This window comes from Portunus trituberculatus, chromosome 43 (assembly GCF_017591435.1).
Source record: "Portunus trituberculatus isolate SZX2019 chromosome 43, ASM1759143v1, whole genome shotgun sequence".
Lineage (NCBI taxonomy): Eukaryota > Metazoa > Arthropoda > Malacostraca > Decapoda > Portunidae > Portunus > Portunus trituberculatus.
The window spans coordinates 3,696,671-3,723,448 of record NC_059297.1 but is presented as its reverse complement, the minus strand read 5'-3'; the positions used below and the strand labels follow the sequence as shown (position 1 = coordinate 3,723,448).

The 26,778-nt window shown below is 44.2% G+C and overlaps 1 protein-coding gene across 1 annotated transcript in view; it reads left to right on the top strand.

The window, feature by feature from the left end:
* Positions 1-26,778, top strand: part of LOC123517947 (Fanconi anemia group J protein homolog) — a 361,233-nt gene that overhangs the window by 255,204 nt on the left and 79,251 nt on the right. Inside the window, exons 6-7 of the mRNA XM_045278427.1 lie at positions 3,546-3,598; positions 4,006-4,088. Coding sequence (XP_045134362.1) covers positions 3,546-3,598; positions 4,006-4,088 — 136 coding nt within the window. The remainder of the gene's footprint in view (positions 1-3,545; positions 3,599-4,005; positions 4,089-26,778) is intronic.

Here is a 26,778-nt window from a genome sequence, read left to right as displayed (position 1 = left end):
GTGTGTGTGTGTGTGTGTGTGTGTGTGTGTGTGTGTGTGTGTGTGTGTGTGTCAGTGACGGCACGTCCAGCACAGCCGCCTTAGTGGGAGAGGAAGGAAGTGGGGAGGGGCAGGGACTGGCACTAGGCTGTTGTACCTCCTCCTCCTCCTCCTCCTCCTCTTCCTCTTCTTTTCTTCTTCTTCTTCTTCTTCTTTCCGCTCCTCCTCCTCCTCCTCCTCCTCCTCCTCCTCCTCCTCCTCCTCCTCCTCCTCCTCCTCCTCCTCCTCCTCCTCCTCCTCCTCCTCCTCTTCTTCTTCTTCTTCTTCTTCTTCTTCTTCTTCTTCTTCTTCTTCTTCTTCTTCTTCTTCTTCTTCTTCTTCTTCTTCTTCTTCTTCTTCTTCTTCTTCTTCTTCTTCTTCTTCCTCCTCCTCCTCCTCCTCCTCCTCCTCCTCCTCCTCCTCCTCCTCCTCCTCCTCCTCCTCCTCCTCCTCCTCCTCCTCCTCTTCTTCTTCTTCTTCTTCTTCTTCTTCTTCTTCTTCTTCTTCTTCTTCTTCTTCTTCTTCTTCTTCTTCTTCTTCTTCTTCTTCTTCTTCTTCTCTTCTCCTCCTCCTCTTCTTCTTCTTCTTCTTCTTCTTCTTCTTCTTCTTCTTCTTCTTCTTCTTCTTCTTCTTCTTCTTCTTTTTTCCTCCTCCTCCTCCTCCAAAGAAGAGGCTGTGGAGAAGGAAACATGGACCGCGTGGTGGTTATCGCATCAAGTCTGCAAAACACTGTACAGACATCCAGCAGCACCAGGAGGAAGACCAACGCCCCTTAACCCCTTGAATACCGTGACGCGCTCATTCATATTCCTTCTGGTCACTATTTGTTTTATGCACCTTCAGAAACATAATGTGGGGGATTGAAATAGTGAAGGCTCTGGCCATTAATCTCCTGACCTCCACAGACCTTTCCTGATATAAGTAGAATTGTCTAATAATGCCCAAAACTCAAGGTAGAAATGCATCACAGTACCGAAGGAGGTTAAGTGACACTAAAAACTGCCCAGACTCCAGGTGCAATTGGGTTCCGTGATCTGCCTCAGTGTTTGTCTTTTTTTTAGCTTATACTTTCACATTTTTCGTGCGTCTGTTTAGTGGCTTGCGAGTTGAGGTGCAAGAGGCGCGTCGATACCGGTAATGGTAGTGGTGGGTGGGTGAGTGGGTGGGATGTGATCAGCACCCCATTGGAACACGCATACTTCTTTTCTTTTGCTTCTCGTGGAATATCTTGTAAATGACGTTTATGTTTCCTTTGCCATGTTGTTAGAAGCGTTGGTTCTTTGATACAGTATTTCATTGGTGAGGGAAAGGCAGACAGAGACAGACAGACAGAGGTGGTGGCAGGCAGACAGGGAGAGACCCAGACAGAGAGAGTGAGGAGGATGGGGCAGGCAGACGGACAGACAGAGGAGGTGGCAGGCAGACAGGGAGAGACCCAGACAGAGAGAGTGAGGAGGATGGGGCAGGCAGACGGACAGACAGACACAGGCAGGGTTAATGTGCATTAAGATGTTTAATGGAGCGGCAATATTTTTTCGTCCATTATTGATCATGGCTCAGTTTGCTGGGGTCATGAGGTCGTGTGTGTCGCCACTAGCTTTGACACACACACACACACACACACACACACACACACACACACACACACACACACACACACACACACACACACACACACACACACACACACACACACACACACACACACACACACACACACACACACACACACACACACACACACACACTTGATGCTTGATCTAGTCGGTAATCTGCGCATTTTATATTTTCGTTCCTTTTTTTTTTTTTTTTTTTTTTTCTTTGCTTACATTTTATTTATTGTTGCATTGTCATTGTATAAAGGAGGAAGTATTAAAGGTATTATTATTAGACTGATCAGCAAAAGGTACGCGGGACAAAGCTTTGTGGTATGCCATTCTATTTTTCTTTCATTTCTCGAGCCAACAGTAACACTGCCACAAAGGAAACTGGATCAAGGATACATAAATTGAATGCCGCTGAAAACTACCTTAAAAAAAATGTTGTAGAAAATCAGTCTTTGTACGTGGAAGATGAAAATTGTAATGCTCTGTGTAAGAATGGTTGGTTTTTATTTATTAATTTATTTCCCACTTATAAAGATTAGCCCCTTCAGTACTGAGACGCACTTTTACCATGATTTTTGGCGTATGATTAAACAATTTTACATGCATTAGAAAGGGTCTATGGAGGTCAAAAGATTAATAGCAAGAGTCTTCACTATTTTAATCCTCACATAAGTTTCTGAAGCTGTATAAAATCACCAAATAGTAACCAGAATGAATACGAAAACGCGGCATAATACTGAAGGGGTTTTATTTTTATTTTGTTCTGGATGACTAGGTGCTTTGAAGGCAAAATATCAGACCTAGCTCAGGTCTTAGTTTTTGTTCTTATCTAAAAATATGAAGATATTTAAAGTCAAAGTGTACCTCCTTCTAGTATGATAGAACAGTAATAGCGAGTAACAAAGCAAAGAATGAGTTGATGGTGAAGTATACACACGTAAATATTTATCCTCTGCGGACCCACGAGTTTTTTTCAAGACATAAGTAAGGACACATTTTATCGGTTCCTTCCAGTATGATAGAACAGTAAGAGCGAGTAACAAAGCAAAGAACGAGTTAATAGTTAAGTAGACACACGTAAATATTTATCCTCAGCAGAACGACGAGTATGATGACACATTTTATAAGCCTTTACGACATCAACCTGTTGCGGTCACTCACAAGAAAGAGCAAAAAGACTAATACGTAGAGCTTCACTTCGATTCGTGACTGAAATGAGAATTGTTGAAAATGAGAAGTAAAGAATGGCATTATCGACTGTTCAAGAGCCAGCAAGGGCCTGAGGGGAGAGTTCAGCTTTATGGAATGTACCGCGTGGCCCGGACCGCGGAGGGAAGGACCACCAAGGAAAATGGTTACGTACAATTGTACCATAAAGCTGAAGGAAGAATAAAGGAGAAAAGAAACAAAAACGTTCACTTATATATTGTAGAATGATAATTGATGAATGTGCTGTGTTAATGTTGTCTTGTCGTAAAGTATGATGTTTGCTTATGACTGCCGTGGAAAAAGAAAAACATTAATTTGTATTTTTTTTATCTATCATCCTTATCGTGAGTGTGTGTGTGTGTGTGTGTGTGTGTGTGTGTGTGTGTGTGTGTGTGTGTGTGTGTGTGTGTGTGTGTGTGTGTGTGCAGGCTTAGGAGAGAGTAGTCGTGCCTGGTAATAATGATGATGAAGCCGTTTATATTGATGTTGATTATAATAATAATAATAATAATAATAGAGTGGATGAAGCAAAGGAGGAAGACAATTACTTCTGTTTTGGCTCTTATGTAAACGCATGAAACTCTTTACGAAATCTTAACTTTTTTTTTTTAATCATCATCATCATCATAGCATCTGTGTGCAACATATTTTTACTGTCTCATATTTTTCCTCCAGTCGCCTTCCGTTCATGTTTTCATTTCCCTCCCGCAGAGGATGACGATGACTATGACTTCAAGAGCCAGGCGCCCTTCAGCCAGCTCGAGGTGAGTGTGCGAAGTCGCTCATGCCTGTGTCCCTGGCAGATGGCGGTCCAGACAGGCCCACGTACCGGGCGGGAGGAAGCCTTCACTCCAGGAAGGGGAATTGTGTCGGGGAGAATTTAATTACAGGCATTAATGAAAATTTTGATATCGGGTGTGTCATGGCGAGCAACGTGCATATATCATCATTATGAGCCAGGACGCGATGGCAACGTGTGCAGGAAATGTTTAACTTAAAGTGACAATCTTGTATAGGAAAGTCGCCGCGGGTGTGACCGTGGAAGTAATGTTTTTTAGTTACCGTATGTCTTGATGGTGTTTCCTGTTGATCTTGTACATAATTGCATATTTTTTATCAGTTTTCTCCTTGCTTGTAATAAACTTAATACTGCTTCTGTCCCACCACACAGCCGCTTGACGCCGCGGCCATGCAGCAGCAGATGGAAATGTTGTTACAGAATGAGAACATCCCGCAAAAGCCAAAAAGACTGAGGTAAGTTTTATGATTGGTATTTGTATTAAGGGTGTTGTGGCAGGCTGGCAACCTTTGTTTCTTTATTTTAATTAGTTCATATTCTTCATTGGAGGCTGCGTTTATTGTAGTATGACTTTAATGGTAGTTGTTTTCAAAATCCACTTATTTTTTCCTCACATCATTAGGAATAAAGCATATATAAGTGTTTGAATGTCACTGATGTCAGAGACGTCCTCTCGATCTTTGACACACCAACATGTATCGCTTTTGATCACCGACACTCTTTGTCTCTTACGTTTGTACGTAACAGATGACAAAATCTATCATAACGACATTTACTGTATTATGATGTTATATTTTTAGTAATTTCATCGATACCTTACTTATTCTCGCATTAAGAAATAACATGAAACGAGATTGGAAACGCCCGAAGACTTACCACTGTCTGTGTAGGCCAAGTGGCGGCACTTCTCAATCAGACTTATAGCGTTACAGATTATGCCTCAAGTTTCACTCTGACGGTAGTGTTACATTACTACTAAAAAGTATAGGACGGTTTAATAGTACGGTGCAGGAAATATAGGAAGATGCAAAGCTGAGGTGCTGTGAGTTTGGATGTGCGTTTCCTGACTTTCCTCGTAGTAGTGTATGAATAGCAAATGCTCGTGATGGTAAGTGAAATCGTATGATAAAGAAGTGTCCATGAAGGTACAGTATCCCACTCTGCCCATTACCCTTGAATCTACTGTATTATTTTTGTTTCTGAAAAATTTCGTTGGCTGCTGGCAAGCTGTGTGAGAAGAAAAATATTAAGAGAATGTGAAATTTAAAATAAAATGTATGTATCTCGCTCTAAAGAAGTTTGAAGTGTAGGTTCAGAGAATATCATTCTATATTCCTTATAGGAGAAGTGTTCTTGACACTCACATGTTATGCACAAAGAACAGTTCGTGCGCAATATATAAGAATAAAGTGCATGTACAAGCATTCCTTGATCTCCCACGCGTCGGTGTCTCCATCAATAGCAGCAATCTTCAACCAATGCACCTTTTCATCTTTCTTCTGTGTGATGCAAAGGTAGAAGATAAAAGTTGGAGCATGGGTTGTGAAAGGCTGGCACTGGCTGTGACACACTGCCATCAACAGTGGCAAACTGGCACGGGCTGTGGCAGGCTGGCATGACTTGTGACGAACTAGCGGTTTGCAGGGATCACACAGGGGCTGGCCAGAAACTTGTGGCCCGCGCCTCCCGCCTTCCACCACGCCCCCTTGAGCCGCACACACTCGCCGAGTAAATATTCGAGAGTCTCACAGAGCGCGTCGGATCTCGGCTGCTGAGGGATATGTGCCCGGTCCCTTTGGTGGCGAGCCGCGGCGAGACTCAGCCAGGCGGTAGCGGCCCTGTGCCTTCCTTTTCTGCCGACCCGATCTCTCTCTCTCTCTCTCTCTCTCTCTCTCTCTCTCTCTCTCTCTCTCTCTCTCTCTCTCTCTCTCTCTCTCTCTCTCTCTCTCTCTCTCTCTCTCTCTCTCTCTCTCTCTCTCTCTCTCTCTCTCTCTCTCTCTCTCTCTCTCTCTCTCTCTCTCTCTCTCCTTCTCTTTGCTGTATTACTACCATGATAGCACCATCCTTACTCCTTCCTACAGTTATTATTTGATCTCCTTTTCCCCCATTCAGCCACCCACTTATTACAGACTTCTCATCCCTTGCCTCCCTCCCGTGGCTCTCTTTCCCGCCCCGGCCCACCCTGACCCGTCCAGCCCCGCCCCGCCCCGCCAATTCCAGGAGTCAGCCAGTATTGTGTCATTACCTGGCAGTGTCCCGCTGGGCCCTTTGAGGCCTTGGCTTTGAGGAACCTAGCCGGGAAATAACCGACTTGGCGTCTCCCGCTGTCTTCCTCTTCCATCTCTCTTCTGGTGGTGGTGACTCTTCCTCCCCACCCACCCTCCCTTTCCTCCTCCTTCTCCTTTCTTATTCCTTCTTCATATTACAGGCAGAGATGTATATGTAGACTTGAGTATTAATTCTAAAGCAAGGAAATACTTCACAACACAACATGTATGTTTTCATTTCATTTCTGTTCCCATATCCTCACTGACATTCTCATCATTATTATCATCATCAGCATCATCACCACGGTCCATCTTTCCTTTCTTCTCAGTATCCGCACTTTTTTTTTCCTTCACCTTTATCATCACCATTCTTTCACCTCTTGCCTATCTTCACCGGTCTACTCTTCATTATGTTCTTGTCTTTTTCCGTTATTGATGACTTCAGGTTGTGTTTTCTGTTTTATTCCTCGTATTTTTCACTCATCAAGTTTGTAGTCACTGCCTCGCCATACGCCATTAACCTCTTCAATACTGGAACACATTTTTACCTTGAGATTTGTGTTCGATTAGACCATTTCATTGACATTAGAAAGGGTCTATGAAGGTCAGAAGATTAATGGGCTTTTTTCACTATTTCATTCCCCCGCATAAGTTTCTATAGCTGTATAAAATTACCATATAGTAAGTAGAATGGATATGGAAACGCGTCATGGTACTGAAGAAATTAACTGTGATAACTCTTCCTCACGCCATGGCACAAACAGCAGGGTAAAGGGACTCCTGCCGTGGCTTTTCAATATACGCCGGAGCATCTTTCTCTGTGGTACATGTCTCTAGTACACTCCATTTCTCAGGCGGTGCGTCACTCTCCATGCGCTCTGTGTTCATAGATGCTGTACAGCAGTTGTCACCCATATATTCATTCACACCAATATACAGAGCATTGTTAGTAACATGATCTATGCCATTTGGTGTCTTGTATTTGTGACTGTTTGATCCCTTGTCTTGGCAGCTGCTTGACTTATGGGATCAACATTACAGTACTAGATCCAAGTGTTATTTGTTAAATACACTTGGTTTGCCTCATTTTTTTTTTTTTTTTCCATTACCTTCTTACCCGTATTACCCGGTTCCCCTTTACACGTTTAAGAGGTTAGTGTGCAGCTGTACTACGTGCTAATCGCACCCTATGTAGAGGCACAGAAGCCTTCCTTAGGTGATGTGGGGCTCAGCTTCTTTCCATGTTGACGTGATTCACATGGTGGCACATAAGAGGTGCCCTGCGGCGACCTGTATGGTGCGTATTAATTTAGTAACTTCATTCGTGATACTCACAGTATCATGACTCGACTACCTGCTAGGGAGGCGCAGGTATGAGGAAGGAGCGACGGGTGGCAGGGCAGTACGATAACCCCAGGCAAGCGCGGCACCGCTGGCGGGTGAACGATCACTCCACCGCTGTCACTTCACTCAGAGATTTGTCATTTATTTTTCATGTTTTTCAGATAATGTTTTCACGTGACCCGTTGTGTGACTGGAAGTGGGAGGTTCTCCAGGGAACTCTTGGTCGTTGCAGGCCGTGGGGAGGGGAATGGGAGGGAATGTTGCAGAAATCTGAGGCAGGCAGGGAGGAGGTATGGGGGGAGCACCCGCCATTGAAAGCGGCGTCCTTATTGGCTCAAAGAGAAGGCTAATTGGGAACGATAACTATCAACGCGTCCTGATCGTCTCGCGTTACACACCGTCACGGCGGCGTCCTCGTCTGCAGGGGTTGCTCAGGAGGAGGTAGAGGCGCTGTACCATCAAGCACCACCTTAGGGAGTTGGTCAGCACTCAGCTGTGTCCTCTCCAGACCTCTACCACAAGCCTGTATGCTCGGGTCGTGTGGTGTCTGCGCCGCGTTAACGCATCGGGACGCAGGGAACACGCCGCGACACAATAGGGGGGTCGGGGCAGCGGGTATGCGGGGTGTCGCTTTCCCAGGGCGAGGCAGCGGGCGGCCGTGGGGCGCCTCTCGCCTCCTTCCACGTCCCTACACTCCTTCCTCTATTTTCCACCTCTTTCCATCTACCGTGACGTCCACCATTCCCTTCGTGCCTACAGTTCCTTTCCACAGACCATCACGCCTCTACCTCCCTCCGATGAATGTTCCCTCCACCCTCCGGCCCTCTCACACTTCATGGCTCCACGCGTGCATCGTCATCTACTCCAGACAGCTCTCCCCACGCTCTCCTCTCGATCCCCCTTCTTCTTTCCTCATCTTCCGCCGTCATCAGTTTCCTTCCACTTAGCCATGCCCTCTACACCATACTACGTCACGCCACGCCACGCAACACAGCTCTATACTACACCACCCCACAACACGCCACGCCAAGCCACACCACATCAAATCACATCATATCACATCACAACACATCAAGCCACACCATACCACGTCACACCACACCTCACCTCACCTCACCTCACCTCACCTCACCTCACCTCACCCCACCCCACCCCACCCCACCCCACCCACCCCACCCCAACCCACCCCAGCACACCACACCACACCACACCATACCATATTGTTATCCTACACTTAAGGAAGGCGTGAAGAAAACACATTCCATTAAGATACTTTGGGTTACATTGATAGAGAGAGAGAGAGAGAGAGAGAGAGAGAGAGAGAGAGAGAGACATTTTATCGACAGCGTTCTATTTTCCATGCTCTTAGCTGGCTTTTTATTTGTTATTGTATTTGTTATTTCATGTTGTGTTGATTCTCACTCTTCGTTTTTTCTTACCTTGTGATGTAGAAAATTGTCGTGTTTTCTGATATAGTTACTTAGACACGCCTAACTTAAATATTCTTGCTTCGTTTTGGTGTGGAGTTGTGTCACTTATGCATTGTTCTAAGTTATATTGAACCCTTTCCTTTATTTTATCTCGCGTATCCTTCTCCGTCATTTTCATTCTCCCTCTGGATCGTGTTACCTTATATAACGTGCTCTGCGCCAACCTTGATAGAGTTTCACATTCTATTTTATGTTTTATGCTTTATTTCCCTCACTCCCATAACTTCTTTTCTTAGTCCCATGCATTATCAGATGTGTGTCACTTCAAAGCCTCTATTTTTTTTAACCATATCTTAATGTTAATCAGGATAGTTTCATTAGAGTTTTCGTGTGTGTGTGTGGTGTGTGTGTGTGTGTGTGTGTGTGTGTGTGTGTGTGTGTGTTTCCGTGATGTTACATTTTCACTGTTTGATATATCCATTGAGAACAGTATCTAGGCTGACTTAGAGAGGTATTGTGCGTACATGCTCTCTGTGTGTGTGTGTGTGTGTGTGTGTGTGTGTGTGTGTGTGTGTGTGTGTGTGTGTGTGTGTGTAACCCAACGTGTAATAATCAAGAGTCAGTCCCCCGCACATTGTCGTGACTTATCATTATCTCTATTAGTTAATCTAGTATTTTTTTTCCCTCTGATCGACATTTTTTCTCCATCATTTTCATATTGCATTCTTGGCTTTGCTTCGCCGCCCGCAGGATGAGAAAGAACCTTCTTACATTTATTTTTTTTTCTATAAGGAACTCCGTTGTCTTGTGCGCCTTCTGAGGTTTTCTTTGGCTTCCTTTGTCCCTCATGGAATTAATATATATACTGACGAAAGGAAAGGAAAAATATTTATAAAACATAGTATCCATAAATCTTGTTGGATCCTCTTGTGTGTGTGTGTGTGTGTGTGTGTGTGTGTGTGTGTGTGTGTGTGTGTGTGTGTGTGTGTGTACCCAGGCACAAAGAGGGACAAAGCATCTCCGAATCATCGACTGGACTCTGATATCCGAAAACGAAAGCGGGAACCGATGCCCTGGCGGTGGTGAGGCACGGCCACAGCGGGGGAGTGGCGGGGACGTGTTCATATTGGTAATGGTGAAGGCGCGACGAAGGGAGGAGGAAGAGGAGAAGGAGGAGGAAGGAGGGAGAGAAGCCATGTTGTCTTGAAGGATTGTGGCTGATTGTCATTGTGTGTGGAAGAAGAATTGGTGATGATGAAGGCTGTTAAGTCACACTCTTAATGGTGAACATGGTGATAATGAGAGAATGTGTTGGTGATCGTGTTTGAGTTTGTGGCGGCCGCGGTCCCAGTCATTCTCCGCGCCAGTATAAGAAGTGATCATCCCCGCCAGGAGCCGATCAGCCCGGGGCGGGAACGTTGAAGTTGTACATAGGTTATTGTGCTGAGCTGGCGGGCCTGGCCTGGGGAAGGGGGAGGGGGCCAGAGGGGGTCATGTCTCAAAAAATATATGAAAAGGGTTGAGTGGTGGGAGGAAAGGCTCTGAATTCTTCTATTTTTTAAGTCTGAATAGGCCTATACCTCCTCCTCCTCCTCCTCCTCCTCCTCCTCCTCCTCCTCCTCCTCCTCCTCCTCCTCCTCCTCCTCCTCCTTTGGTCAGCCGATTAGGCTCATCTTGTGTCGCGCCTTTGTGGCAGTGGCGGCGATGGCGGGAGGCTGAGCGGTAGAGGAACCACAAGTGGGAAGAGCTCCGCCTTTGCCTGGAGGAGACTGCGTCTGGGGAATCTTGCAGCCCACCGCGACGCCGCCCTTCACACTGCCTCCTGATGCTGTACAGAGGAATGTAGCAAATCGTGACGTCAGTTTGTATTCGTCAAGAGGAAAAAAGTCAAGTTGGAAGGACTAGAGTTGGCGGTGTAGGGGCCGGTGAAGCTTTCCTTTGTCCTCTCGGCTCTGAGGGACCGCGCCCCGCCCTCCCTTTCTTCTCTTTTTCACGTGTTTTTGGAAAAGTGAGTGACGAAGAGGTGTCCCTGGCGCCTCTTTTTGTCGCACGTGAAAGGGGTCTGGCACGTCCCTAGAATAGGCGGAGCGCCATAGAAAGGGGACGGAAACAGAGGGGGGGGAGGACAAGGCGGATAAAGGGGCGTGAAGGGGAGAGGGTCGCTGGGACAGAAAGTAAAGGGAGGCTGGAGGGAGTGTTGAGAAGGGAGGGCGCGCGGACCCCAAGGGACGGGATGGAGGAGGTTGTTGGTACACTGATACCGTGTGGAAGAGAGGGAAGGTGTTAAGGAGCAGCGTCACAAGCTTTGGTAATTTGGTTATGAAAGGAATACGACGACGCCACGCAGTGATAAAGGCTTGTGTGTGGCAGTTTCCACGCGAAACGAGAACACGCCTTGCCTCGTTCTTGTGTGACTCACGCCCACGTACATGTAAGCTCTTGGTGCCCGAGCTGGTGGTTTGTAGGGGAAATTCAGTGACTTAAACATTCAAGCACGGTAAATAAATGGAAAAAAAGACTTGATGAGATTTATGGGCTTTATATAAATTCCACTCTTATGAAATTTAATTATCCTTCCATTAGACGCGCACTTCGGGCTCATGAACTGCAACGCACAAAATAAGTCTTGTTATTGGTAGTTAGGACGACCATTATGAGCCGTGAGAGTGGCCGTCTGCTGGAAGTTAGGGGAATGTCACCCAGACAAGCAACGTCCTTTCAGATTTGGGAATGGAACGAGAGTAATGTGTTTAACCCATTCAGTACCATGACGCGTTTTGATATTCATTCTGCTTGTTATTTGATGATTTTATACAGCTTCAGAAACTTATGAGGGAGATTAAAATAATGAAAACTCCAGCCATTAATCATCTGACCTCCATCAACCCTTCCTAATGTAAAGGAAATCATCTAATCACACCAAATATTCATGATAAAAATGCGTTCCTGTACTGTAGGGGTTGATTTACAAATAACGCTGGTGCCTTTCTTGTATTATTAAGCAGTGGACCCCATTCACATACTTTTGCTGGACTGACGAGCTAAAAGGGCAATTATGTGATGTAAGGCACACACCGGTAACATTTATGCTTCAGTAAGTGGGCGAACCATTATATTGTGTCACAGATGATACTGAACCAGTCATTGTTACAGTGGCACAGTAAATAAAAGAGCAATTGTGTCTGATGTAAAGGACACACCAGTAACATTTATGCTTCAGTAAGTGGGCGAACGATTATGACCTTGTTATTATGGCACAGATGACAGTGAACCAGTCATTGTTGCATTGACACAGTATACTCAAGGGCCATGAACATAGATCCTTTGACCTTTGATCCTTTGAGCTGTTGACTCGTTTTTTAGTCTTTCTTTTTATATTATGTTAACTATCGTTTCGTTTTATAATCCGTGAAGTGTGACACCGCCGGGAACTCTTAATATATATACGAAGTCTTTATTTATTTTTTTTTATTTATTTATTTATTTAAGGAAATGCTAAAGTTGTCATATCTTCCACGACATCCTATTTGCCTTGTTCGAGAACTCGTGCCTTTTTTTCCACTCTCTTGGTTAAACTGGAATGAGTTTACGTTTGGTGTGCATCCCTTAATCCCTTCAGCACCATGACGCGTTTACGCATTTATTCCACTGGCGATTTTTTACAGCTTCAGAAACTTATGTGGGGATAAAGATAGTGAAGACTGTGGCCATTTTTCTTGTGATCTCCATAGCCCTTCCTAATGTCAACAAAATGGTCTAATCGTATATAAATCTCAAGGTAAAAATGTGTCTGAGTATTGAAGGGGCTAATACTGAAGTGAGTTAGTGTTTGGTTTGCTTCCCCTTTAGCTTCCTGGAGTTCTGGGAAATGATACCTAGTAGAACTTTCCGCAGTGGTTGTGACGCAGATAGAAGAATTTAACAGCCAAACTATTTTTTTTTTTTTTTTTTTCACGAAGGAGAATTTATCAGACACACTATTTTTTCCTCACGGAGGAGAATTTAGCAGACAAAGTATTTTTTTTTTCCATGAAGGAGAATTTAGCAGACAAACTATTTTTCCCTCACAAAGGAGAATTTAGCAAACTATTTTTTTTTCCACGAAGGAGAATTTAGCAGACAAACTAATTTTTTTTTTTTTTCACGAAGGAGAATTTAACAAACTATTTCCCCTACGAAGAGAATTTAGCAAACCATTTTTTCCCCTACGAAGAAGAATTTAGCACCCACACTATATTTCCCTACTGCATCCACAGTATTTTCCCCCACAATATCTATTAATGACACAAGTTTCCAAACCCAGTAGTGACTCAGAACGCACACTGCATGGGAGATGGGACACAAAAAGCGAGAGAAGAAGCTTGGCGAGTGTTTTCTTAAAGTCAGAATGAGAATTGCGTTTCGTATGTCGAGGTGCGCTTTCTCCAGGTCCATTTTAAGGCGTGAATGGCTACCTGCCGTCAAGGACCTCATTACTGTTTGCTCTTATTGACTTTCTCTCTCTCTCTCTCTCTCTCTCTCTCTCTCTCTCTCTCTCTCTCTCTCTCTCTCTCTCTCTCTCTCTCTCTCTCTCTCTCTCTCTCTCTCTCTCTCTCTCTCTCTCTCTCTCTCTCTCTCTCTCTCTCTCTCTCTCTCTCTCTCTCTCTCTCTCTCTCTCTCTCCTACCACCATTACCTCCTCCTCCATTCCCACTTCAAGTATAAATTTACACAAAACTCTAATGTTTTCTCACTCACTTATCTCTCTCTCTCTCTCTCTCTCTCTCTCTCTCTCTCTCTCTCTCTCTCTCTCTCTCTCTCTCTCTCTTCCTTGAGTCGTTTTTTCTATTTATTTTCCTTCATTTTCCACTTGATTTCATTTGTTATCGATTATTTTTACAGTCATCGACCAAGTTGTGTTTCAGAGAGAGAGAGAGAGAGAGAGAGAGAGAGAGAGAGAGAGCGTGCTTAGTATGTTAGTGATTCAGGAAAGCACCACGTGTCAGAGAGAGAGAGAGAGAGAGAGAGAGAGAGAGAGAGAGAGAGAGTGGTAATGGGTGGTAATGGGTAGGGGGGGGGAGCACCTCAGTATCCATCGCCGCTGCTCCTTAATATAGGTAATAGCAATATTAAGTTGGTAGTTTCCCCTTTCACCTTCCTCTTCTTGCTCATGCAGGCGCCGCCGAGGGTGAAATTATTGCATGCAGTGTTTTTAATGCTCGAGGACCTATATTGCAGGGTGGCTAAATAGGGGTTATGAAGCAGCGAGAAGGATCAAGCAATTACTACCGGTGGAGAGGGGTCGTGTAGTGGTGAGGGAGAGGAAGGGAGTGTGGAGGGACAGAAGGAGAAGAGACGTAACGAGAAAGGAGCGAAGAAGGGACGGGGAGAGGATGTAGGGAGGTAAATGTAAGGGACGATGCATGAAGTATTAAGTAGGAAGGCGGTGGTGATCGTGGGAGGGGGTTGTGGGGGTGGGAGGAACCGCTATGCTCTGCGCAGAAGGAGGAGGAGGAATAGATTGTGAAGGAAAAAGGAAATTCATGAAGGCTGAGGGAACTGGACAAGACTGGGAGGGTCAGTGAATTAATTATCAAGAGGGCCAGAAACCGAAATGGAGGACCAAAAATTAATACAGGAATGCTGGCGAGGGAGCAGGAGGAAGAAGCACCAGCAGCAGCAGGACTAACTAACCAGGATGCCCACCAGTAATGTGAAAACTCCGAAAATAATGTAGGCTGAGGAAACGAGGAGCAGATTATGAAGGGTAAAAGCTGGGAGGTTCAGGCACAAAGAACAGGCTGGGAATTTAGGTTAGTGTAAGTTAGTCTGGAAGGATGCACAGAATTATCAACACTAAAGAAAGATGCGAGTAACTACGAAACCAGAGGAAAACAGTTCAGGTGTTAGGAAATAGTGAACAGGAAGATAGAAAAATACACGCCTGCCAAAGACAAGGAAGGCTACGAAACCAATAGAAAAAAAAAATCAGGTGTTAGAAAATAATGGTTAGAAAGACAGGAAAGATAAACGCGTGCCGAAAACAAGGAAGGTTACAAAACCAGGGAAAAAAGTTCAGGTGTTAGAAAATAGTGAACAGGAAGACAGGAAAAATACACGCCTGCCAAAGACAAGGAAGGCTAATTATTTCCAAGGAAAAAAAAGTCTGAACTGTAAACAAGAAGTGGACCATTTCTGTCTCGTGCTCCTGTGGTCCTTGCCTCCCCATACACTTCACGCGCCGCTATACCGTTGTCTGCCCACTGTGGTCAGCCTGCCCGCCACTTGTGACGTCACGGCCTGTCTGGCGTGCCTTACTGACCACCACCATCACCACCACCACGAGAAAAATAAAGCCACCGGAATGTTAATCATGTGACCGTTGGTTGATGGCTATCGACGTGACGCGGGCCAGTTTGACAAGGTTCTATAAATCATATCGTTTTCAGCACCTCCCTTAAGTACACTAGTAAGAATTTTGCCAATCGAGAACTATAATCCATGATGGTTTTAATCCCTTTCAGTAGCATGACGCGTTTCCATACTCATTCTGCTGACTATTTGGTGATTTTATACAGCTTCAGAAATTCATGTGAGGGATTAAGATACTGAAGACTCTGGCTATTAATCTTCTGACATCCATAGACCCTTCCTAATGTAAAAAATAATGGTCTAATGGTACACAAATCTCAGGGTAAAAATGTGTTCCAGTACTGAAGGGGTTGATAGTAATAGCAATTGTTTTTAGTTGAAATTTCTGAAGTCTAAGTCTGTAATGCTTAGACAGAGTTGTGTTCAGAGTAAGGGATGACGAGACTTATTTTGTTCTAAAACTACCCAGTTCAGAGAGGTGACGTGTGACTCATGCTCTTCGGAAAGGTGAGGCTTAGTGATGTAGCTGAGGAGAACCAATCCGAGGCAGATCTATCCAAGACTTCTTTGTGGACGTTTGTGAAGTGACGAAAGTGGATAGCAGTAAAGTAAAAATTGTTGTTAATAGTACCCTACTATTATTATTATTATTATTATTATTATTATTATTATTATTATTATTATTATTATTATTATTATTATCATCATCATCATCATTGTTATTTTTGTAAGGCAGTGAATGATGATGTAAGAGAGAGAGAGAGAGAGAGAGAGTAACATATAAGGCAATAAATAATTTTCTCACTCCTACAATCACACTCACTACTGCCACCCACTCCCTCCATGGTCCTTAGAATGACGCTTGCCCACCTCCAGATCATTGGCAGTGACCTGACCCAACCTAACCTAATGTAATGTAATGCACTCTTACCCTAATTCTGCAGGAGGGAGTGACAGTAGTGCGATGCTTTCCTTTTTTTAATTACCGTCATATGTAACCTTTTGTTGCGGTGAAGGAAGAATATCAGTGTCCCTGTTTGTCATTCCTTGAAGTTGATTGTGTGTGTGTGTGTGTGTGTGTGTGTGTGTGTGTGTGTGTGTGTGTGTGTGTGTGTGTGTGTTTCCAGTTTTGTGTAATTAGTTGCTTTGTTGTTTCATTTCTTCTTGTTTTCTTTTTTATTCTTCTTTTTTTTTTTTTTTTTTTTCGTTTTCTTTCTTTTTTTTTCTTTTTTCTTTTTTTCTTTTCTTTTCTTTCTCTTCTATTTTCCCTTTTCTTTTCTTCTTTTCCTTTTTTTTTCCTTTTTCGTAATATTTTTTCTTTCTTTTTCTTTCTTTTATTTATTTTTTTTTTTTTTTTTTTTTTCTTTTTCACCTTCTTTCCATAGTGTACAATTGATCACGGTAGCTGCGTAGAAGATACGTTATGGGAGACTTCAAAGATAAAACCAGTGTGTAATTAGTGTTGGTCTGTCAGTGTTCTTTTCTTCTTTATCGTCTTGTATAACTGGTCATGTAAAGTCCTTGATGATTTTGATGTCTTTTTTTTTTTAAGTAAGAGGAGGAGAAACCTAAGCCAAAAGGAACAAAAAGAGTAAATAAAACGCCCTACTTAGTTACCAGTTCCCATGCATACCAAGGTAGCATGGCCCTTGATTTTCACCACAGGGTCAAAGGGTTAAGTTTTATCATCGGTATGTAAGAGCGTAAAAATTGAAAAAAATAAATAAATAACTCTTCTTATACTCCAGCATATACGGTAAATTAGTCCCGTGACATTCATCTACCTCGAGGATCACCAACTTACAGAAATGCGTGACAGTGTGCTGAACTGTACGTAGCGCCAGAAACACACACTCATCACATTTCGTAGTCCCTGAAGATGACCCATTTCACTAATCACCTGAAAATAGTAAGCTCTAATAAGATTACAAAATAACGCAAGGCAAACTAAAGATACAGAAATGAGGAGATACAGTGTGGGTGATGGTAAGACAAGATTGAGGAACTGAAAAGTCTGAAAAGAAATTAGCCAACGTGTGTGTGTGTGTGTGTGTGTGTGTGTGTGTGTGTGTGTGTGTGTGTGTGTGTGTGTGCGTGCGCGTTAGGTGACAAAAGTTGTGTGCATGGGTGTCTGATGCATGAGTCTAGGAGGGATCACGTGACCAGTAAGGAGAGGAGCAGGCAAGCAAGCAGCAGGCAAAATAAGCAGGCAAATGAATAAAGTGAGCACCGGGCCGTGTGGGTGAACCGTTTGTATGTGAGAGAGAGAGAGAGAGAGAGAGAGAGAGAGAGAGAGAGAGAGAGAGAGAGAGAGAGAGAGAGAGAGAGAGAGACAGGGGGGGGGGGTTCCTGGCATGCAGACTCCACTACTTCAATAGCCTACTATGTCCTGAGCAGGTACAGCTGGAAGGAGAGAGGAGAGCAGGAGTAGCAGTAGGAGGGAGGATGAAGGGGGGGAGGGGGCAGGTGAGGGCGGTTGGCTCACGCGAAGAAATGCATCACGATAAAAATTGGCTCCGAAAAATGTGAACAAATGGGCGGCTGGACTCCATGCCCGGGCCGCGCACCACCACACCGGTATTTCTGGACCCAGCGTGAGGGCAACACCACCGCGGGACCACCGATTAATTCCTCATTTCCATTTTTATTTTCATTCCTCTTTCGCCATTTTCCATTTCAAACGCGGCAAAAATGCAGATCTTTACCTCCTTGGCTCCGGGAGTGTGGCGGGGAGGCGGGACGGCCACCAGGAACCAGGTTATTTAGAGGGAAAAGGCGCGGGGAGGCTTCTGGACGGCGGGTCTCGGGCCGGCTTGCAAATTAGCCTGATCGCTTTGTAGGGTCAAAAGAGGCATTTTTATCCTGGAGTCAGCTGTGGGCACAACAAGCGTTATAATGCACCCTCTGAATGCCGCCCAGGGCCCCAGCACCCGCCGCACAGCACCCACCCTCCGCCTGCACGCCTTTACACATTCTCTCTCTCTCTCTCTCTCTCTCTCTCTCTCTCTCTCTCTCTCTCTCTCTCTCTCTCTCTCTCTCTCTCTCTCGTAGGAAAAACAAGATTATAGTCCAAATATTCTAAATGTTTGTATCATATTCACGCTCGGGCACGTGTTGAGTGTGTGTGTGTGTGTGTGTGTGTGTGTGTGTGTGTGTGTGTGTGTGTTTGTGTTTGTGTGTTGTTTTACCACGTGTGTGTGTAGTTAGCAAATTAGCATTTAGCGCAGTTACCTTGTGTATACATGTTCAGATAAACAGGTAGATAGGTATTGCTTAATGATCTCGTGTGAGTGTTTAGCGGAAGCTGTCACAAAACGCCACCACAGTCAGTGAGGCCGTCGTGCTCCACGCTTCCGCCTCCCACACCCTCCCACTCTTCCCTCTCGCCGCAGCTGTAACAGGACGCCTCTCCAGTGCTCGTGGTGGCCAGCATGTCTAATTAATTGTTGCCGATGTCTGGCTCTCCTCTCCTCTGTCTGTTGCCTTCGCCTTTATTTTATCCCCATACTTCCTGTGTCTTTCCATAGTTCCTAACCTCCATGTCTTTTCTTCCTAAGATCAAAGTAAAAATGAATCACATGTAGAATATATTCGGTAAGTTTGAAGATGAGTATATTTAGTCTCTCTCTCTCTCTCTCTCTCTCTCTCTCTCTCTCTCTCTCTCTCTCTCTCTCTCTCTCTCTCTCTCTCTCTCTCTCTCTCTCTCTCTCTCTCTCTCTCTCTCTCTCTCTCTCTCTCTCTCTCTCTCTCTACAGGATGGGGTTCATTGCAAAAATCCCACTGTGAAACCAGACCCCGCCGACATGCTACGAGGGAAAGAAAATGTAGGTCTTCCGTAGCCTATTTTTCCGCAGATGTTTATTGTCTTCCCTTATTTTTGCTGCCATCGTCTGAGACTTGGGTGGTGCGGCTACTCATGTGGCGCCGCTGGGTGACGACAGCTACATACATCAAGTGTGCAAGCGCGTGGGTGCACGCAACGCGGGTCATCACGGAGCTTGGCGTCAGGTGGCCGGATAAGCGGAGCGCAACACATGATCCACCCGGCTGAGGTGACACACACTTTCAACTCGCCGCTGAGCATCCCGACCCTCGTGTCGTGTCCGGACGTGGGCTGGCGGTGGTCCTAGGGGGCGGGGCCAGCTGAAGGGGTTGAGGTGGGTTACTGGGCCTTTCCTGTTCTTGGTCTCTCCCCTCCTACCTCAGCTATTCTGGGCCCTTGTAAGTGGGAGGGGCACTATATGGGGGTTGCCTCGTCACAGACACAAGATTCCGTTGCGCCGAAGTTCGGGTTGTCTCTTCGGACGCTGAGTTGTTCTGGCATCATTGATAAGATGTTTCACACTGTCTTTTTCTGCTCCCAGGAGGCCTGGCCAGGCGGCACTCTGTAGGACTCTGGGTATTCAGGTTGTGATGGGTACGCCGTGCGGTGCGCGGTACCGGGGTGGCGTGGTGCAATCTGAGTCGCGGGCACAATAGAGATGCCCCGCCGGCAGCCGGGCGGGGCTTATGGCGAATATGATTGGCCGTGTCGTTCCTCTGTTGGGCCGACACAGCGCCGCCAACAGTGTTCTGCACGTTACCTCCTGCCCACCTGAAAGATTTCTTGGGCCTTGGTTTGGATAATGTAAAGATTACCAGCCAGAAACTCCTCACGATACAGCATTCTTTTTCCTACCGTTTGCAAGCACGGTACAATTGCGGCTTTGTGCAGTGGACTGCTGATGGACCAAAGAGCAGCATCCTTGGCAACGGTGTGGCGGCCCTGGGCCGTTCGGCCGTCAGGCATCCTTGAAAGCCGAGGCCGCCTTCAGTTGCCACGCAAAAAACGTGGTGGACACGAGGTGGGGCAGGCAGTGGACAGCATGACCCTCCAGCCGGAACAGTCACTGCTCGATCAAGGTGACGACCTTGACCACGATCTTGCCGTGGATGTGTGGGACAGGTGCCGCAGGCGGCAGCAGATAACCAGAGGAACCCCATCTTTGCATCACCTAAATATTTGGTCATAGTTGGGTCGCCGGGCGCCAGTAAATAGTACACAGCTGTAATTGTCTTGAGGTCTGAATACATCAGGCGATTTGATCACTGGCACGAACACTTGTCAGTGACGGCCCGTCCATGACTAGGGAAACAATGGTGACCCTTACTGATCCGTGGCGCTCCTCAGTACACCAGGTGAGTCATCCAGCCTTCTGAGGTTACCTCACACACACACACACACACACACACACACACACACACACACACACACACACACACACACACACACACACACACACACACACACACACACACACACACACACACACACACACAGACAGACTGACATGCCTGGTCCGTGTTTTCTGTGTTGCAAATCATATAAACCATGCATTGGTCTGTTTTCGTCTATAGCGCACCATAAATAAGTGGTACTGCACCTGAAATCATTATTATTAATTCTTTGAGCGCAAGATTTACCGTGACAACTTTATACTCTCACTCAGGTAATCCAAGAAACATGACAACACCTGATAAATGAATAGATAACACCAAGCCATGGGTGAGTCTGCACACGGCGAATCAGAACCACAGCGGTACACCAACCCTCAGATGCGGTCAGATTAGCGGTAAGCCTTGACAGTGACGGCGCGGAGGAAGTGAGAGGTGCTGGTGAAGATCGAACGAGCTCGGCTTAAGATAAAAGGAGGAAAAAAAAAAGTGTGGAAGCTCAGAAATGATGGAAGTCTGATCACGAATTCGAGAAATTCATACCAGAACTATTGACTGAGAGGAAGGGAGCGAACAAGTGTGAGGGAGGCGGGAGGAAAGCATTGAATGGAGTCCGTAAAGAGAGAGAGAGAGAGAGAGAGAGAGAGAGAGAGAGAGAGAGAGAGAGAGAGAGAGATTGGAAGTGGAAAGTAAAGCCTGGAAGGGGAGAAAGATGAGGGAAGGGTTGGGGGACGGTTTCTCCTCCTCTCCTCCTCTCTCTCTCTCTCTCTCTCTCTCTCTCTCTCTCTCTCTCTCTCTCTCTCTCTCTCTCTCTCTCTCTCTCTCTCTCAGATATCATCGTTTTCTTAAGAGTGAGATTCTCGTCACACTTTCTGTCACTTTTATTGTGGCGCTGAGTTGCAAGAGTTGCCAGGTGGTGTTTCTATCTCTCTCACTCTCACTCCCTCTTTCTCTCTCTCTCTCTCTTTCTCTCATTCTCTTTCTCTGTCTTGATCCATCGAAAAGAGGACACTTTGAGGGAATCGCGTTCATGTTGTTAGTGAATGTGTTAGCCTCTTCGTTTTGGATTCTTTGAGTACGAGGGAGAGCAAACAGCCTTTTAAGAAATACGCAGGTTATTCACGTCCATTCACCAGCTTCCGACAGATTTGGCAACATCGCGTGAGTCATAATAGGCTCTCTCTCTCTCTCTCTCTCTCTCTCTCTCTCTCTCTCTCTCTCTCTCTCTCTCTCTCTCTCTCTCTCTCTCTCTCTCTCTCTCTCTCTCTCTCTCTCTCTCTCTCTCTCTCTCTCTCTCTCTCTCTCTCACACACACACACACACACACACACACACACACACACACACACACACACACACACACACACACACACACACACACAGAGAGAGAGAGAGAGAAATCCTCATCAGCTGCATAATTTGCTTCGCTTCGTGTTTTAATGAAAAATTAGACAATATGTCACTGTGGCGCCCTCTGTGTCCCTCTTGCTCTCCACCATTGCCTCCCTTCCTCTTGACGGGGGCTCGACCTCCCGCGTGGCGTGCCGTGAGGGCTGGTTAATTAGCGGGTCGTGGTAATTACTAGACACTCCCACAGGTAAAGTGTGTGAAGCGGTACACAGCATAACACCCATCTGCCTCGGGTGATGGCAGGCAGGGCGGCAGGGACGAGGGGAAGAGGAAGCTGTGTTTGGGGCGTCATCTCTCATCTCGGGCATCTGTATTCAGGAAGTGGGTGTTGCTCGCTAGAGGCAGTTTCAACTACACGCCCTCCTCTGCGGTACACTGGAGCGATGTAATACGACTCGAAGGGAGAGTTCGGCAGGAGTTAGAGACGAGATGCCGTGTTTAAGTATCGGGTGTTTTGTCAAGCATCTTTGTTTGGGAAGTGGGTGTCGCTCCTCACTGCTTGTTTGAACGCTACAAGTCCTCTTTAGCGGTACTGTAGTGTGATGTACTACGGCTTTAACCCCTTAATTACCATGACTCGTTTCCATATTCATTCTGGTTACTATTAGGTGGTTTTATACAGCTTCAGAAACTCGTGTGGAAGATTGAAATACTGAAGACTGTGGCAAATAAGCTTCTGACCTCCACAGACCGTTCCTGATGTCAATAAAATGGTCCGTACACAAATCTGCAGGTAATAAATGTGTCCCAGTATTGAAGGGAAATTAGAATTTAGTAGGAATTAGGGACGAAGTGTATTAAAGAGCTTTTTTTTTCAAGTATATGTATTTGGGAAGTGGTGAAGCTTCTTAAAATTCTCCTCGGTGGTAATGGTGTAATGTTTTTCGATCCGTAGAACTAACAATGATGATAATAATAGCAATAATTATTTAACTAGGAAGTGATGTTGCTCCATAAAATTCTCCTCAGTGGTATTATGGTGTGATGTTTTTCGATGTGTAGAACTAACAATAAAGATAATAATAGTAATAATCATTTTACTTGTATAGCATTCACATTATCTAACAAATTTCAGGAGCACCATTGTAATATCGAGATGTCATTACAGGGATCCATTTATGAAGTCGAAGTGTCGTTCCCTACAGACAGCTAACTTGACTAATGTTTTCCTCTTTGACGGTGTAATAGTGCCATATTTTTGCGGTTCACGTCTTAATAACAAATAGGATGGTGTGGCGAGGACAGGGACAGCGGTGCAAGAAGTACGTCATCCCTGGAACTCTATTCAGGAAGTCCTCTCTGTAAACTTCCCACAGACGCTAACTATGAAGTCCCGCCATTAAAGTCCCACCCAAATTGATTTTCCATGGTAATAATTCCCCCAGTTTAAGTTATCCTAGAGAGGTTTTATTGAATGAGTAACTGGTAAACTCTGTAACTCCCTGCCTGCTTCTGTATTTCCATCTTCCTACGACTTTTAAGAAGATTTCAAGACATTTTTTTCCGAGACTTTTGGTGAATTCTATTAATCTTTAAAGGAATTGGCAATCAAGTGGGTCTTTTTATTTTATTTTTTTTTTTTTTTTTTGCGCCTTTACTCGGTTTCCTCTCTTTCATAATAAAACAAAACCTGTGTGTGTGTGTGTGTGTGTGTAGAATATTCGCTTGAAATACCTGGGGAGGAATTGATATACGCCAGGTGTGATGTCTTTCTTATCATTAAAAACACAATATGCGATGGTACAGTGGTGTGATAGTCTCAAATTCTCATGATTTTTTTCCGCTTAGGGATTATATTAGTTGGCATACAGTACTCGTGTTCATCTTTAGGCGAGAACAACTTGTCGGAGAATAGAGTTAAGCTTGTAATAGTCCTTTGTGTAACGCGTGAGATTCATTAATAGCTTTTTTTTTCCATTACTATTTGTCTATTTATTTATGGAGCTTGAGTGAAATAGGTGATCCGGCCAGACTGAGCGAGGCGGAAACACTGGCTGTGAAAATGTTTAGGTACTTTTTTTTATATATATTTCCTGTTCCTCACTCATCGACAGCAGGTTAAAATGTAGGGCAAATAAGCTAGTTAAATGGACGTGTGTGTGTGTGTGTGTGTGTGTGTGTGTGTGTGTGTGTGTGTGTGTGTGTGTGTGTGTGTGTGTGTGTGTGTGTGTACTCCGTCGTTCTTGTGTCTTCCAGTGTACAGCACATAATTTAAAATGGATTCACTTCCTCGCGATTTTTTTTTTTTTTTTTTTTTTTTTCAAGAATTGCTGTTACATATTTTCCAAGCCAATTTATTTGTGGATAGTGACTCCATGAATCTGCTTTGCGGTATGGCTGGTGGTCGATGGAGTCTTGTTATATTTATTTACTTATTCTTTTTAATGTTGATGCTATTTATAAAGTAATTCTGACGGTTAGTAATCATAATAATGGTGTTGATTGTGATATTAATGATAACGATGAGAGTAATAATAGTAACGATGATAATGAGAATAATGATAATAATAATAGTTATTATTATTATTATTATTATTATTATTATTATTATTATTATTATTATTATTATTGTTATTATTATTTTGTTGTTGTTATAGTAATTTGATTATTGTTTTTATTTTATTATTATTATTATTATTATTATTATTATTATTATTATTTTATTATTATTATTATTATTATTATTATTATTATTATTATTATTATTATTGTCATCATGTATAACAATGACGATGATAAAATAATAATAACAATAATAATAATAATAATAATAATAATAATAATAATAATAATAATAATAATAATAGTAATAATGATAGTAATAAAGAAAATAGCACCAGCATTATCATCATCAACAACAACAACAACAACAACAACAACAACAACATCTAGTAGTATAAGTAGTAGTAAGTAGTAGTAGTAGTAGTAGTAGTAGTAGTAGTAGTAGTAGCGGTAACAGCAACAGCACCAGTAGACTTAGCGATCCCAGCAGTGGCAGTAGTGATGAGGATGGTGTTCTTGTAGCAGTAGTGGCGCCTTTTTCTATCTCAATGTATACAGTGAAGTGGAACGAGCGGCCAATTCAGCTGCATATGAGTTCACTATCTTCTATTCATCTTTTTCTTTGACGTGATTTATTTTCAAACTAATCTCAGTCCTCTGCTTATCACTTCGTTACTTTCACAAGCCTCGAGTCATGGTTGTCCTCACCGCTTTCACCACCATCTTTACTGTGTTCATCTCTCACCGCCGCTCATCACCAACACCAACAAATTCTTTAGTCAGTGGTTCCCAAACTTTTCCTGAGGTGCGGTATAGTGGTAAAGTCCAATTTATCCACAAGTAGGGCACACAAGTGAAGTAACATCAAGGAACACAACTCATTGTATTGCGAGGGATGCATCTGTTTCTCCTCCACCAGCTGATCGATGCCAGATTATCTTATGTAAGGTAATAATATTTTTTTCTTAAAACTGAATGAATTTAATATAACACAAAATCGCATATGATCCTGAAAGTGTTTGGAATCACGGCTTTAGTGTATTGAGCTAATTCATCAAATGGCTAGGAATGTTGTTATTTTTCAGTACTGCATATGGAAAAGACTTAAGAATGAATGAAAAAAATAACTTCGAGCTACCACCACCTTTAACGTTTATATATTTATTAGCTTTATTTATTTATATATTTTCCTACCATATACAGTTTGTTTATGTGTTTTCGCCAGCGTCGCAGTACCATTCATTACACACTATGAGATAAAAACATTACCCAGAACTCTATTTCAATCTTGACAAACACGCTGCTCTTCTGTGTGTGTATGTGTGTGTGTGCGTGTGGTAATGTGTGTGTACCCAACGACCCTCACCACTCCACAGTCTATTCCTGCTTGTCATTACCGCTTCTTTTTCTCTCTTTTCCTTGCTGTTTTCGCTCTCCCTCCCTACAACTGCTCCTCCCCCCCTTCTGTCACACTCTTGAACATTTATCCGTGTAGGGCGTGAAAGTGTGTGTGTGTGTGTGTGTGTGTGTGTGTGTGTGTGTAAGAATTTATTCCCATTTGGCTGGTTAGTAAGCGTCATTTAATGAATTTTGCACTTTTTTTCCTGTTCTGTTCATACTCTCTCTCTCTCTCTCTCTCTCTCTCTCTCTCTCTCTCTCTCTCTCTCTCTCTCTCTCTCTCTCTCTCTCTCTCTCTCTCTCTCTCTCTCTCTCTCTCTCTCTCTCTCTCTCTCTCTCTCTCTCTCTCTCTCTCTCCAGTAGTAAAGTCAGACTAGACAAATTTGGCCTCGCTTTATTTGCTCTCTGCAATAAACATGGACTTTATTCTCTCCCCAAAGCTGTTTAATTTATTTTTTTTTTCTGAATTTCATGATTTCAATTTTGTTTCTCCGCTTGACTTCCTTTAGCACACACACACACACACACACACACACACACACACACACACACACACACACACACACACACACACACACACACACACACACACACACAGAGGCGAAAGTGCTGATTGGACCACGGTCTCCCCAAGAGTGAAAAAGAGAGATGTGATTGGCTAGATTTTTAGATCCGCAAATCATGAATTCTCTCTCTTCCTCAACGCCCATTGGCTGGTGCTTGTCTAGAGAAGGGAGAGGAAGAGGGAGGCGTTGGGGAGAAGCGAGAGAGAGAGAGAGTGGGAGAGTTGGGGATGTGTACCACCTCCCCACCCCCAGTCACTTCTCCAAGATTTGAAAAGTTAACCTGTTGTAACTCGTTTTTTTTCTACCCTCTGATTGGCTGGGAGTGTCTGCGAATGCTGCTAATTGGCTGGCTAGGAGCATGAGGGCAGGTGGCGATTGGTGGGTGGCGTGACATAACCAGCAATGAGGTTGTTACTGGATAAACATTGATAAACCTTCTTTTTTTTAGTATTCTGGTATTTTTCGCGCATGTGTAGTCGTTCTTTTTTATTAATCTTTTTTTTTCTTTTTCACTGCTAACATATTTAATTGAAATGCGATTGAAAGACCTACTTTTAAAACTGCAGTACTCGGATGGAATATTAATTTTGTAAGGAGATTGAGAGAGAGAGAGAGAGAGAGAGAGAGAGAGAGAGAGAGAGGTAAATAGCAGGGAGATTAATGG